At 39.1% G+C, this 16725-nt stretch overlaps 1 protein-coding gene across 1 annotated transcript in view; it reads left to right on the top strand.

Annotated features, from left to right (window-relative positions):
• The window catches only part of LOC124719643, a 163856-nt gene that overhangs the window by 116725 nt on the left and 30406 nt on the right, over positions 1-16725 (top strand). The window contains exon 8 of the mRNA XM_047244857.1: positions 7161-7445. Coding sequence (XP_047100813.1) covers positions 7161-7445 — 285 coding nt within the window. The remainder of the gene's footprint in view (positions 1-7160; positions 7446-16725) is intronic.

Below are 16725 nucleotides of genomic sequence, written 5' to 3'. Positions count from 1 at the left end.
GCTGTTTGCACTAGATTCGTTTTAATGCAAGATCTTTTAATGTTTTACGTGTACTAACATACGGGCTTCCTGCCTCATCATAGCTGCACAAGTGCAGTGCCGCCTGTTATCTGGCGCTCTCTGGCAACTGCTGAAACGAACCTATTTCTAACAGGTGACGGGAAAATATTGCGGATGGTGGTTTGAAATGCATTACTTTCAAAGTAAATTTCCTTTTATGTAAGATGAACTATATGTGAGAATGTAAGACAAATTTCTTAAATCACAGAGCATTTGACTCTCATTTAAAAATCAACTCTTTGGGGATGACCACCTAGAAGAATTTTGAGTCCAGACAATCAGACATTTACGTCATTATTAAAAATTTTACTGGCACATTTGTATTACGTATCTTAAAGTGTAACACACGCAAAAAAGATCAATATTATATGTGGAAGCTTAGCTTCTCTAGCGACTTATTAATCTTAGAGACCAATATTTTGTGTGAAAGCTGTGCTTTTCTTGTAGCAACAGTATGTATATTAATTTAAACCATTAACTTTTCTTATTTGTGTGTTCATGCTACTTAAGTGTGATCTTGCTATTGGCTGACTACATCACTTGTCCTATGCTGTCATCAGCTGGTGAGATCACGTGACAGGAGCCGTGACTGGCTTACAAAAGCGCGTCGCAATCTCGATTTCAATGCTTCGGAAAGTAACATGCTGTGTTTGGTTGAATTCGTATTTATACCTTCGTATCACAAAATATGCAGTGTACATGTTGCTGCACATCAAAGATCTTTCCAAAACGTGGTTTTTTCCCCCCTGAGTTTAATTTTCTAAAGTGCCGGGGAAATTCTAAGTCGGTATATAAAACCATAAACCGTCAAAGGATTGATAAGTTTTACAGTGCCGAGGAAAAGTGTACTGTCACTTAACACGGAAAAAGTGTTTTTTCCATCTGGGAGAAAGTGTATTTTCAACTGGGAATCCGGGAATTTTTTTTTCTTGTCTATGTAAACACCCTGTATACAATTCGTCACTGTGTATATGCCACGGGAAAATTGGGAAATCCGTGAAAAATCCGGGAATTTGTTCATGTGGGAGAAAACCAGCAAAAATCCGGGAATTTTTTTAGAATTCTGAAAATTTTTTGTTGCTCTTGTTTTCAGTTAAATTTTTGTAATTCTGACTGGCAAAAATTGATACCTCAACAAGGAATTTTACTGCATCCCACTACTGCAGAATAATACTACAGCAATAAAACATAAACTAGATGGATAAAACCAATATATAATTTAAGTTACAAAGGAAACGCACCATTTACAGAAATGAAACGCAGTGTACACGTGTGTGTCAGCCAAAAGCAGAATGCGTCAAAGGCTTTAGGGTGAAGACGACAAACTGCTTCCGATGAGCATGACGTCACAACTGTTTGCATTAGGTTCATTTGAGCAGTTGCCAGTGGGCACACGTGCAGTTCAGTCGCTTAAGAGCAGTACCTTCTTCTGCTCCTGCGTACTTGAATAGTGGCTGTTTAGCTGTATGAGCAGCAACAAGCAATTTCTCCGGCATGCCCAAGCTACCAGATTTGCTCATGCACAGAGCAGTCTGAGTTGTAGTAGTGGGGAGGAGGTAGTCTCCACGTGAGCTGTGTTTCCGTTTACAGCTATCGTGTCAAATGAAAACAAAACTGATTGCTGTGGGCAGGAGCTGTCAAGTGAATTAAAATACAGTCACGTGATTGAGGAAAACTAAAATATGTTATTAGTTTCAGTATTCTAATTTTATTTTATTTTCACATTTACTTTTTATTTATTTCTGAATTTGTTTGTTTGACATCCCTACAACAGTCAGGTTTTGGACATTGTCATAGATTTTAGTTCACATATACAAAGGTTTAGTTAACATACATATTATGACTATGTAAAACATAGGTCAGTTGAAACTGAGTTTACTACTGCTCCTAGCAACAAAACCTGTAACACAGAGAAGTCCTCCGGTGTTAGGTAGACACTTTGAAACAGTCTATATGGTGGTGTAGGTGAGGGTCCCAGGTATCACACCCTGCAGACATTCACTCTGGTGGGCCCTTCATTGCGATAAATATCTAAATTTCTGGTCCAAGGTGTAAGTTAATCATTGTATCCACTATTTCATTTGCTTTTGTTTTGTCCGGGGTGGGGGGAAGACAATTGGTATCTTTGTTCATGTGATTTTAATCTTTTTTTTATGTATCACAATACTTAAATGTTTGAAAATGCCAGTCTGGTGGCTAGAAAGGAAATAATCTGTTTATATTGGCTGTGCGGTAGTGTCAAAAATTATTTTTTGTTGGGTGGAAATCATCATACAGACATTCATAACAAAGTTCTTGTTACACTGTGGACAAAGTAATGCAGAGAAAGATTTAAGCGAATACTATTACAAACCAAACAAAGATTCGAGCAACATGAGGAACAGAATTAATGAATGTATCATGGATGAAAATATTTTATGTTTTCATTTTATGAAAAAATGGAAGAAATTATGTCAGAGGTAATAAATAAAAATATGAGGATCACACCAAAAGAAATGCACACTATTTTTTAAAAAAATCCATCTTTTATTCTTCCTATTTGAAAGTTTTACAGTGTGTAGATACATCGTTTAGGAACAATATTTTCATTTCTCTACATAATTTCCATCCCTCTCAACTGCCTGACGCCATCTTGGAACCAGCGCCTGTATACCCGCACGGTAAAATTCTGGACCGACCTGTTGGAGCCACTGTTTGGCAGCATGTACAAGGGAGTTGTCATCTTCAAACCTTGTTCCACGAAGATTGTCTTTCAGTTTCCCAAAGAGATGATAGTCACACGGAGCCAGGTCACGACTGTAAGGCGGGTGTTTCAGTGTTGTCCATCCAAGTTTTGTGATCACTTCCACGGTTTTTCGACTGACATGGGCCGTGCATTGTCGTGCAACAGCAAAACATCCTGCTTTTGCCGATGCGGCGGAACACGACTCAGTTGTCACATATGCATCAGAATTTATGGTGGTTCCACTTGGCACGGTGTCCACAAGCAAGAGTCCATCGGAATGGAAGAACACCGTAGCCGTAACTTTTCCAGCAGAAGATGTGGTTTTGAATTTTTTTTTCTCAGGTGAATTTGCACGATGCCACTCCACTGATTGCCTCTTCGTCTCTGGTGAAAAATGATGGAGCCATGTTTCATCACCTGCCACAATTCTTCCAAGAAATTCATCTCCACCATTCTCGCACTGTTCCAAAAGTTCGCTGCATACTGTTTTTCTTGTTTCTTTGTGAGCCACTGTCAACATCCTGGGAACCCACCTGGCACAAACCTTTTTTAACGTCAACACTTTCAGTATTCTGCAAACACTTCCTTCCCCTATCCCAACATAGCGTACCAATTCGTTCACTGTGATGCATCTGTCAGCAGTCACCAATTCATTAATACTCTGCACACTGTCTGGAGTGTGTGCAGTACGAGGCCTGCCGCTGAGAGGACAATGCTCAATATTGCCGTGCCCGCTTTCGTCACGTAACCTGCTTGCCCACCGACTAACTGATCTGCGATCGACAGCGGCATCTCCGTACACCTTTTTCAACCTCTTGTGGATGTTTCCCACTGTCTCGTTTTCACAGCACAGAAATTCTGTGACAGCACATTGCTTCTGACGAACGTCAAGTGTAGCAGCCATCTTGAAGACTTGCTGTGACGGTGCCACACACGGGAACAGGTTGGACTAAGTTTGAAAACAAGTGGGAAGGATATATCTACACAGTGTAAAACTTTCACACATGCAGAATGAAAACTGTATTATTAGAAAAGTAGTGTGCATTTCTTTTGGAGTGACCCTCGTAAGTAAAATCACATGCACAAAGATTTCGAATGACAAAAGAATGGAAGACCAAATAAGAGTAAATGAAATAGTTAATATGCTGGATAAAATGACAGGCCAAAGGATTAGAAATTTAAAAAATTACATTCAAAGTAATTGTTGTTATTGTTGTCTTCAGTCCTGAGACTGGTTTGATGCAGCTCTCCATGCTACTCTATCCTGTGCAAGCTTCTTCATCTCCCAGTAGCTGCTGCAACCTACATCCTTCTGAATCTGCTTAGTGTATTCATCTCTTGGTCACCCTCTACGATTTTTACCCTCCACACTGCCCTCCAATGCTAAATTTGTGACCCCTTGATGCCTCAGAACATGTCCTACCAACTGTTCCCTTCTTCTTGTCAAGTTGTGCCACAAACTCCTCTTCTCCCCAATCCTATTCAATACCTCCTCATTAGTTACGTGATCTACCCATCTAATCTTCAGCATTCTTCTGTAGCACCACATTTCGAAAGCTTCTATTCTCTTCTTGTCCAAACTATTTATCGTCCATGTTTCACTTCCATACATGACTACACTCCATACGATACTTTCAGAAATGACTTCCTGACACTTAAATCTATACTCGATGTTAACAAATTTCTCTTCTTCAGAAACACTTTCCTTGCCATTGCCAGTCTACATTTTATATCTTCTATACTTCGACCATCATCAGTTATTTTGCTCCCCAAATAGCAAAACTCCTTTACTACTTTAAGTGTCTCATTTCCTAATCTAATTCCTTCAGCATCACCCGACTTAATTCGACTACATTCCATTATCCTCGTTTTGCTTTTGTTGATGTTCATCTTATATCCTCCTTTCAAGACACTGTCCATTCCGTTCAACTGCCCTTCCAAGTCCTTTGCTGTCTCTGACAGAATTACAATGTCATCGGTGAACCTCAAAGTTTTTATTTCTTCTCCATGGATTTTAATACCTACTCCAACTTTTTCTTTTGTTTCTTTCGCTGCTTGTTCAATATACAGATTGAGTAACATCGGGGACAGGCTACAACACTGTCTCACTCCCTTCCCAACCGCTGCTTCCCTTTCATGTCCCTCGACTCTTATAACTGCCATCTGGTTTCTGTACAAATTGTAAATAGCCTTTCGCTCCCTGTATTTTACCATTGCCGCCTTTAGAATTTGAAAGAGAGTATTCCAGTCAACATTGTCAAAAGTTTTCTCTAAGTCTAAAAATGCTAGAAATGTAGGTTTGCCTTTCCTTAATCTATTTTCTAAGATAAGTTGTAGGGTCAGTATTGCCTCACGTGTTCCAACATTTCTGCGGAATCCAAACTGATCTTCGCCGAGGTCAGCTTCTACCAGTTTTCGCAATCGTCTGTAAAGAATTTGCGTTAGTATTTTGCAGCTATAGTTCGGTAATTTTCACATCTGTCAGCAACTGCTTTCTTGGGGATTGGAATTATTATATTCTTCTTGAAGTCTGAGGGTATTTCGCCTGTTTCATTCATCTTGCTCTTCAGATGGTAGAGTTTTGTCAGGACTGGCCCTCCCAAGGCCGTCAGTAGTTCCAATGGAATGTTGTCTACTCCGGGGGCCTTGTTTCGACTCAGGTCTTTCAGTGCTCTGTCAAACTCTTCACGCAGTACCATATCTCCCATTTCATCTTCCTCTTCCTCTTCCATTTCCATAATATTGTCCTCAAGTACATCGCCCTTGTATAGACCCTCTATATACTCCTTCCACCTTTCTGCTTTCCCTTCTTTGCTTGAATTAATTGAATAAAAATAATGATCAAAGTCACTTCTATAAAGATTCGAAATTAAAAAAAAAAAGATTAATGCACCTGCCAATATTCGGACCTACGACCTTCTGTTTGTTAGGAGTTTGCATCTAACCACTATACCATGACACTGGTCTGTGTACCCTCATCATTTTGAAGGCTCTAGAGTATTGTGTGAAATTCTAAATTATTTTCTCATCAGTTAATTGCAAACGAGGGCCCACCAGGGTGAACGGCTGCCAGGCGTGATAGCTGGGACGCTAGCGTACGTCACCGTACAGATGGCTTTGAGAAGTCAGTCTCACCCCTCTCACCTGTCCTTGTAAGAAGTAGTCACACGCACGAGCACTGGTGGCAGTGTTGCTCTTCAGAGCCCAAATACAAATACCGTATTTACTCGAATCCAAGCCGCCCTTTTTTCCCGTTTTTGAAATCCAAAAAACTGCCTGCGGCTTAGAATCGAGTGCAAAGTAAGCGGAAGTTCTGAAAAATGTTGGTAGGTGCCGCCACAACTAACTTCCGCCATCGAATATATGTAGCGCTATACATGCATGCTTTCCAGCCACAAAGATAAATACTGGCGCCAAAACCTCTGCATCAGTAAGTAAATTAAAATGTAGAAGAATGTAAACATTTGCCATGTATTCTTTCGTGTTTGCTGCTATCTCATTTAAATCCTGTCTGCCTAATAAACTACGAAACTAGAATGAGACAACAGTAAACGCGGAAGAATATAGGCATCGTGTCATGTCTATATTCGTGTGCTGATAGTGATACAGTCAGAAATGAACCACGGCAACTGACTAGATTTTTAAATCTAAGATGACTCTAATTTCTGTGAAGAATGCAATGTACTAAAGAGGCGTCTGCAAAGATTTTCAAACGGAGAAAAATATTCGCTAAACTCTTATCCAGAACTCTCCAAAGAAAGCAGCAGTGTAAGTAACAACAAATAGCAGTCTCTTGGCATTGTTTTGCTTATGAGACAATTCCTCTCTTTTTTTTTTTTTATTGTCAGCCGCGGTAGCGCACACGAAAGCGAGCCACGCCGCGAACGGTGACAGGCTCTAAACACTCATTATCAGAATGCGACAAACAATGCACGACACAGTACAATAATGCATTTTCAGCGTAGAGTGACGTAAATACCTATAAGAAAGAGAACGGCACTTATCAGATCAAAGCAAAAAGGAAGGGTACCCGTATTAATACGGACGTAGCGCCTGACGCATAGCAATGGCTACCTGGTAAAGCTTAACTGCTAAGCTTACGACTCGAACCAAACTACTGTAGCTATATCTTCATCCATTCGACCTCAATTGTGTCTTGTGTTACAATGGACCAACTTTGTTTCGATTTGTAGGTGCGGTCTAAAACTTTTCTCTCCCTTTGAATTTCGAGTCTCAGATTTCAGGTGCGGTTTAGATTTGGGAATTTTTTTTTCCTTGATTTTGAGTCTCATTTTTCAGGTGCGGCTTAGATTCGAATAAATACGGTACACGTCAGCAATGTATTTAACTGTGCCGTTTTCAAACTGTCTCCTAGAACAGGTGGCGGAGCAGCTTCACACCCGTCACCGGCTCTACCGTCAGTTACCGGTCGAAAACAAAAATCGATTATCCACAGCCAGGCCAGAAAAATAATATTAAATGTGGCATACTGTTGTGACCTGGAGAAACAGAAGAAGCAGCTGATCTTCCCACTGAACGAGCCGCTGAAGCGAGCCGCCGTCTACACCGGGAGGACTGTGGAGAGCCTGCTGGAGTTGCGGGAGTCTCCTGCGGCAGACGCTGGCGGCGGCTCTCCGATGCCCGTTCCCAACAAGAAGAGGTAAGGGTCGGGAACTGACGAGTCACCGGTTTGACGGTAGTTGCTCGCTGGATATAAATTGTATTATAATGTCAGTGATGACAGTGTGAAGAAGGATAGATTGTGTGGCAGTATTGACACTGTCTCGATTACACGGTGTTCAATAGATGTCCGCATTAGGTTTGGTCGTATTAACAATACACGTACAGTAACTCGTTAATAACGAGATGCGATTAAACTGATCAGGTCGTTCCACAACATTGGCATCCAGTCAATTCGAGTAACATCTCACAATCGTTCTCTATCAATTACGTCATTGAGGGATAATACGGGGTTTATACGTCCTGGGAAATCTGGGAAAAACCCAGGAATTTTTCTATCCAGGAAGAAACCTGGAATTTTTTAGAATTCTGGGAATTTTTCGTTGTTTTACTTTTCAGTTAAATTTTTGTGATTGTGACAGGTGAGTGCTGATACTCTAACAATGAATTCCACTTTAGCCCTCTACTGCAGCAGTAAAACATAAATAAGACAATAACACCAAAATAAAACTTTAGTCCTAAAGAAAATATACAATTTACTATGTCTACGACTTTGCTTCTGCCGTTCTTTTCTCGAAGTTCGGGGCTTTATTGTGAAAAACTTCCAAGAAAAATATGATTCGTTGTATTGCCCATCACTGGCCACTACATTCTCCCATCTTTCGGATAGCGTACAAATCCCGTGGCGGAAGAACTGAGTGTCTTTTGTGGAGATCCACGAATCGATTCAATTTTGCACTGGTTCGTATGATCAGAAGTGCTGGTCAGCCAGACTGTATGCCACTGATCGAGAAAGGTGGTAGTGAGAGAGAGCAGCATATGGAGAATATCGCGGCAGTGATAGAACTTCTCATTTCAACATTTGCGTTTATGTTTTGACGGGTTTTGCAACATGGAGTCGAACATTGACCTGCTGCAAAATTACCTTTACGTGTCTATCGCTGTATTACGGCCGTCTGTGTTTCAGTGCTGGGCTCGAACGCATCAATTGCTTTTGAAAATGGTGTCCTGTGACTGTCTTCGTCTGTTTCAGTAGCTACGAAAACGTTCAGTTTTCCACCACCGTGCCGGTCTTAGACATGAAAATCACCATTCTTAAGGTGTCGAAAACATTCTCTGCACGTTCTTCCACTAATAGTTCCATCACCATTGGTCTTACCTGGCATTTTAAGAGCCACAGCTGCAGATTTCCTCACGTTAAAGCAGAAAATTAAAACTTCGCAAAAATGGCGAGAAATGGGTATGTAAGTTGATGTACTTAATCGAGCATAACCTTGTGATGCAATCACAAATCGACAAATATTTTATGGCATTATGTTTACAGATGCCTAAGCTTATTGTATTGCACCTATGACCAACCACACGAACCCCACTTGCTGCTACTGCCGTCTATTGGAAAACGGCGGAAGCAAAGTTGTAGACCTAATACATCAACAAAATGCAGTGCTCACACAAGCCTCTCCTGACAGCAAAATGTGTCAAAGGTTTTAGGATAAAGACTGTGCAAATATTTCGTAGCAGTAAACTGCTGTCAATGGGTGTGATGTCTCAGCTGTTCACATTTCTAAAGGGTCCCCACACAGGAGCGATGGATCTTGGCGATCTGTCACACAAATGATTGATCGTTTTGTAGACCACATGCGTGTGGGCGAATGGCAGCCATCGGTTGCTGATAACACAGAAATCCCGAGCAGTCTGATGGATCACATGGAAAGATTTGACCTGTTGCTTCAGTTAGAAGCTGGTGAGCCTCAAGCAGTTACAGGTGTAGACAGGGCACAACAAACTTTCAGCAGCAAATTGAAAAGTAAGAATGTAGGGAAATCAGTAAAGAGAAAGAAAGTGTTGTTGTTAGGTAGTTCCCATGGAAGAGGTGTTGGCCAACTCTTGCAGGATGAACTAGGATCAGAATACCAGGTCACCAATTTTTTTAAACCTAGTGCTGGTCTGGAGCAGGTGACAGAGGATTTAGGATCACTTTGCAAAGATTTCACTAAGGAAGACACCGTGGTTATAGTGGGTGGGGCAGGTAACAGTATTGACAGAGATCCTGGGTACAGCATAGAGTGTGACCTGGCGAAGATTGCATCAGCATCGAGGCATACCAGTGTTGAGTTTGTATCTGTTCTTGGGCGCCATGACCGACCTCATTTGAACTCTTCTGTCAAGAGAGTTAATTTGGAGCTGGAACGGCTGCTCATGTCGGGTGCGGGGTCACACATTGGTGTGGTTCATGTTGATTCTGTCAGTAGGTGGGATTATACTAGGTATGGCCTTCACCTCAACAGGAAGGGGAAGGGTAAATTGGCTGGGGAAATAGCAGGAAAGTTAAAGGGGGGAGGCACTGTCATGAGTGGTAAAATACCAGTGGTTATAGGATTCAGAAAAGACCCTTTTTTAGGGTAGGGAGGACAGAAAGAAAACAAATTTTAAGAGAGGTTAGAACTGAGACAAACCTTCAGTTTGAGAAAGAAATCAAAAAACATAATTCCAGCTTATTACATCAACATAAACAGCCATTGGTTAAGAATTTTCAACTGTCAGCAGATATTTTAACTCCATCCAATTTTAAGTCAGTCAATGTGAAATGTCAGCTATCTTTATTGCATCAAAATATTCGAGGACTGAGAAATAAAATTAATGAATTAACTATCTGCATAGATGAATTAGAGTCTTCAAACCCAGCTGACATAATCTGCCTCTCTGAACATCATGTGACCACTGGTATAGAACTTTTAAGTGTTACAGGGTTTAGGTTAGCATCTCACTATTGTAGATCAGAAATGGAGAAAGGAGGAGTTGCCACATTCATCAGGAACTGTCATAAATTTAAGAACATAGACATTCATAAATTTTGCCTAGAACAGCATATGGAAGCATGTGCAACAGAATTAGATTTTCACAAAAAATCTTTCATAATATTAAGTGTATATCGAGCACCTGCAGGTAACTTTAATCTGTTTGTAAACCACCTTGAAGCTGTACTGGCCCATTTAACAACCAAAAACAAAGAAATAGTGGTTGCTGGTGACTTCAATGTAGATTTCCTTAAAGACTCTCCCAATAAGAACCTATTTGAGTTAGTAACACTATCATTCAACTTAATTCCCACAGTAAAGTTCCCCACTAGGATAACCACTTGCTCACAAACAGCCATTGATAATATCTTTATAGAAAAGTCAAATGAACAAAATTATATTACAAAACCAATAGTCAATGGCCTCTCAGACCATGACATGCAGTTCCTTCTGTTAAATGTTAATACTGAACAGGATATAAAATCTGTTAAATCTGAGCTCAAGAGGGTAATCAGTAAGCCAAAAATTGATTATTTTAGGACACTCCTCAGAGACATTCACTGGACTGATGTTTACAGTGCTCATGGCATGAATGAAAAATATAACATTTTTGCTAATAAAGTGCTTACCTTATTTGAACACTGCTTTCCCCCAAAACTTACCAAGGTTAGAGCAAAGTCTACAAAGAAGCCATGGATTACTCGAGGAATAGGGGTATCTTGTAAAACAAAAAGAAAACTGTATCTGTCAATCCGAAACATTTCCAATGTTGATGCTATAGCACATTATAAGAAATACTGCAAAATATTAAAGACTGTAATACGGATGTCAAAGCAAATATATTACAAGGAAAAGATATTCATATCAGATAACAAAATAAAGACAATATGGGATATAGTGAAGGAGGAGACCGGTAGAACCAGACATGAAGAGGAACAAATAGCATTAAGAGTAAATGATGCATTGGTGACAGATGTGTATAGTGTTGCAGAACTTTTTAACAAACATTTTATAACTGTTACTGAAAAGATGGGGTTGTCAGGTTCGGTAGATGCTGCTATGGATTACCTTAGACCAGACATTTCAAGTAACTTCCATAATATGAATTTGACCCTCACTACCCCAACAGAAATAATGTCCATCATAAAATCTTTAAAATCAAAAACATCTAGTGGGTATGATGAAATATCAACAAAGTTAATTAAAGAATGTGACTCTGAGCTAAGTAACATATTAAGCTATCTGTGTAACCAGTCGTTTATCAGTGGAATATTTCCCGAATGGCTGAAATATGCTGAAGTTAAGCCACTGTTTAAGAAGGGAGATAAAGAAATAGCATCAAATTTCCGTCCAATTTCACTGTTGCCAGCATTCTCAAAAATTTTCGAAAAAGTAATGTACAGTCGTCTTTATAACCATCTTATCTCAAATAACATACTGTCAAAGTCACAGTTTGGATTTCTAAAAGGTTCTGATATTGAGAAGGCTATCTACACTTACAGTGAAAATGTACTTAATTCATTAGACAAAAAATTGCAGGCAACTGGTATATTTTGTGATCTGTCAAAGGCATTTGACTGTGTAAATCACAATATCCTTTTAAGTAAACTAGAATATTATAGTGTAACAGGAAATGCTGCAAAATGGTTCAAATCTTATATCTCTGGCAGGAAACAAAGGGTGTTATTAGGAAAGAGACATGTATCAAGCTATCAGGCATCATCCAACTGGGAACTAATTACATGTGGGGTCCCACAAGGTTCCATTTTGGGGCCCTTACTTTTTCTTGTGTATATCAATGACCTTTCATCAGTAACATTACCAGATGCCAAGTTTGTTTTGTTTGCTGATGATACAAACATTGCAATAAATAGCAAATCAAGTGTAGTCTTAGAAAGATCAGCCAATAAAATATTTGTAGACATTAATCACTGGTTCCTAGCCAATTCTTTGTCACTAAACTTTGAAAAAACACACTACATGCAGTTCAGAACTTGTAAGGGGTGTCCCAAGAGTATATGTCTAACATATGATGACAAGAAGATAGAAGAAGTGGACGGTGTTAAATTCTTGGGATTACAGCTTGATAATAAATTCAACTGGGAGGAGCACACCACAGAACTGCTGAAGCGTCTTAACAAATCTCTGTTTGCAATGCGAATTTTGTCAGACATAGGGGATATAAAAATGAAAAAGCTGGCATACTATGCTTACTTTCATTCCATAATGTCATATGGGATTATTTTCTGGGGTAATTCATCAAGCCAAGCTAAAGTTTTCCGGGCACAAAAACGTGCAGTAAGAATTATATGTGGTGTGAACTCAAGAACATCCTGCAGAAGCCTGTTTAGGGAACTAGGGATACTAACTACAGCTTCCCAATATATTTATTCCTTAATGAAATTTGTCATTAAAAACATATCACTTTTTCAAACCAACAGCTCAATTCATGGAATCAATACTAGAAATAAGAATAATCTTCACAAGGATTTAAAGTCACTTAGTCTTGTACAAAAAGGTGTGCATTATTCAGGAACACACATTTTCAATAACTTGCCAGCAGCCATAAAAAGCTTAACAACCAATGAAATTCAGTTTAAGAGAAGCCTAAAGGATTTATTGGTGGCCAACTCCTTCTACTCCATTGATGAATTTCTGAGGAAAACCAACTGATTTGTATATAAGTACAACATAACTTCTGCACAATTTCAGTGCAGTAATGTGTTCACTGAAAATTTGTGTGTGTGTGTGTGTGTGTGTGTGTGTGTGTGTGTGTGTGTGTGTAATCTAACTTCTGCACCATTTCAGTGCAGTAATGTGTTCATTGTAAATAAGTATTACAGTAGTTGTATTACATGTTTCTTACCTTATAAATAAATATAAAACTTTTTTATTTTAAATTCAGTGCAATAGTATTTGTAAAATGACTCTTAGTGTTCATTAAAAAATGACGATCATTCCACTTGGGACCTGTGGAATGGTACATTAGCTTATTTGTTTTAGTTTAAATATTTGTCATGTATTGTTGTTTTTCTGACATGTTCCACATCCTGGAGGACCTCCTCACTACGGATCAATTGGAATGAAAGTAAATCTAATCTAATCTAATCTTTGTGCATGCAATATGGCTGCCTGGCTGGTTAGCATCTGTGTGTGGCAATATTCTCCTTTCTCTATTTATTAAGCACAGTTGTGCATTTGGTTTTGTTTCACTTTCCCCAAATTGAGTTAGAAATTTACATTTGAATTTGGAGTTATCCAGAGACTGTGAACTACTCTGAATAGTGAAGTGGAAGCCGGAGTTGCCGCCCTCTGATTTTGCAGCGATTTTTGAAGTTTGTGCTGTACAAATAGAATTGATGGGGAGTACATAGTCATGATACTATGGGCGCCCTCTCATGATTTTGAGTTATTTATGAAATAATTATGTGCATTATCAAAGTTTTTAACTTCTAAACAAAATAACATGCACACGTACTGTAATGTTAAAAGAACATTTTAATTTAAATGTTCGGGGCAAATCTATTATACATTTATACTCAAATCTCTTGTTATTTAATATGAATTAATTCTCCTTCGTACAATTTTTAACAAGAGTTATGGTAATCAATAGTACTGCTATGGACAACATCTCTATAAACACATAGAGTAAATTGTGTAAATACTTGTAGTTAAATTAAGGAATTAAGTACTAATAAACATAAAACAAGTTGTATTAACCCACTGGAAGGACATACACAACTCATTTGGTGCCAGGGAAAGTGTAATGTATTCTGTAAAGTAAGTTACAATTCCCAGCAAAAAAGTTTAATTAATTAGAATTCTCATTTATTTTAAATTTATATTTTGCAAGTATTCCTGGGGATACAGAAATCAGCTTTAACTGCTGCTAAACGTAGCAGTTCATTTTCCATAGTAGAACTTCTAGACACAGTGATGTTCATAATATTGATTGAAATTTCTCGGAAAATCGATCACGTTTGAGGTTTCAAAAAGAGTGACCAATTACGGGCCATATCGCATTTGAAACAGGTTGTGAGAAATTATTGTGAATGGTGGTTTGAGAAGTGTTATATTCGAAATAAGAGCATTTGACTCTCATTCAGAGCTCAACATTTTGAAGACCAGTCACAGAGAAAAATTTTGAACCCCGAATACCAACCATTATTTAAAATTTGACTGGCATATTTGTGTTTGATATATCTTAACCCTAGGACTCACTCTGGGGTCATAGGTGACCCCAATCAACTTTACTATGGATAAATATATCTAAAAAGAAAGATGATGAAACTTACCAAACAAAAGCGCTGGCAGGTCGATAGACACACAAACAAACACAAACATACACACAAAATTCTAGCTTTCGCAACCAATGGTTGCCTCGTCAGGAAAGAGGGAAGGAGAAGGAAAGACAAAAGGATATGGGTTTTAAGGGAGAGGGTAAGGAGTCATTCCAATCCCGGGAGCGGAAAGACTTACCTTAGGGGGAAAAAAGGACAGGTATACACTCGCACACACACACATATCCATCCACACATACACAGACACAAGCAGACATTTCGGCCTTTACAAATGTCTGCTTGTGTCTGTGTATGTGTGGATGGATATGTGTGTGTGTGTGCGAGTGTATATCTGTCCTTTTTTCCCCCTAAGGTAAGTCTTTCCGCTCCCGGGATTGGAATGACTCCTTACCCTCTCCCTTAAAACCCATATCCTTTTGTCTTTCCTTCTCCTTCCCTCTTTCCTGACGAGGCAACCATTGGTTGCGAAAGCTAGAATTTTGTGTGTATGTTTGTGTTTGTTTGTGTGTCTATCGACCTGCCAGCGCTTTTGTTTGGTAAGTTTCATCATCTTTCTTTTTAGATATATTTTTCCCACGTGGAATGTTTCCCTCTATTATATTACTATGGATAAAATAATATTTCTATTTCTTGTGAAAATCCAGAATTTTATGACTTTTACCACACAGTATTGTAGTTCTCTCACAAAAATTTTTAGAGCGCTTGACGCAACATTTAAATCAATAATTAACAAAAACTACTGTTGGGGTCAATTATGACCCCAGATAGATTATATGTAACATTCATAGAATGTATAGATTATCAATTACCAATCTCTTTCTTAGGTATTTTGAGTTGGTAACACCTGAATTCAGGTGTTATTCAGGTGTTACTCAGAACTAACCTCAAACTGGAAGTTCGTTTGTACGTTTGTTGTTGCAGTGTAATTTCAGCATGGATGGAATACGTTTTGCTCCTGGCTATAGTGTAGAACAAGCTATGGAAGACTTATTTCGTAGCAGTAGTGATTCAGAAGGTAGTGACGCCGAAGATGATGGAACAGAGACACAGGTAGACCAAAGTGATGAAATTTGTTTACATGAATTAGAAGAAAATGATATTCTTGCTGAAAAGGATGACAGTGGAGAAGATGAAAGTGCAGTGCTGGTAAGCAGGGGTCGAAATATTGCATGGAGTACAAAAGAACCATCAATTCGTAGATTTCCAATCCGCAACATACAACGATTTTCAGTAGGTATTCCTAGTACAGTTAGTGTTAGCTCAGCTGTTGACTGTTTCAGGCAGTTTATTACTAATGAATTGCTGGATATAATAGTTCAGTTCACAAATCAACGAGGAAATGAATTGAAAGTGTCTGGAAATTTAGTTGACTGGCGTGATACAGACAGATGCGAGCTTCTTTCATTTTTAGGCTGGCTGATTCCGTATGGTGTACAGAAGAGCTGGGGGAAACCTATTGACGAATTTTGGGACTCTGAATATGGCACTCCTCTATTCCGTGCTACTATGTCGAGGAGGCGATATCAGGACATTCTGCGTTCACTTCGTTTTGACGACCGCATCACAAGACTTGAAAGGAAAGAGAGGACTGGAAATAAGGCTGAAGCTGTACAGGAAATATTTGATTTGTTTGCCGTGCAATGTCAAACATCGTTTATACCTTCCAGCAACATTACAGTTGATGAACATCTTTGCGTATACAGAGGTCGGTGCAGTTTCAAGGTCTACATTCCTTCAAAGCCAGGAAAGTATGGCATCAAGATATGGTGCGCAGTAGACTATGAACATGGTTATCTGACAAATCTTCAAATGTACACTGGAAGGAGTGGTGATGTGAGAGAAGTGAATCAAGGCAAGAGAGTGGTCTTAGATTTAGTGCTTCATCTGGCTGGCAGTGGTAGGAATATTACCACTGACAATTTTTTCACGAGCTATGACCTTGGCCAAGAACTGTTGAAAATGACGTTGACACTTGTAGGTACTCTACGTTCTACAAGAAAAGAAGTCCCAAAAGAGTTTTTGCCTTCGAAAACTAGGGAAGAATGCACTACCAGATTTGCATACAGTGGCAAAACCCTATTAGTTTTGTATGTTTCAAAAAGAAATAAGGCTGTGCTACTCCTGTCAACACAACATCAATCATTTGAAGTGCCCAAAGAAA

Source organism: Schistocerca piceifrons, chromosome 11 (genome assembly GCF_021461385.2).
Source record: "Schistocerca piceifrons isolate TAMUIC-IGC-003096 chromosome 11, iqSchPice1.1, whole genome shotgun sequence".
Classification (NCBI taxonomy): domain Eukaryota; kingdom Metazoa; phylum Arthropoda; class Insecta; order Orthoptera; family Acrididae; genus Schistocerca; species Schistocerca piceifrons.
This window is presented reverse-complemented; position numbering and strand designations above follow the sequence as displayed.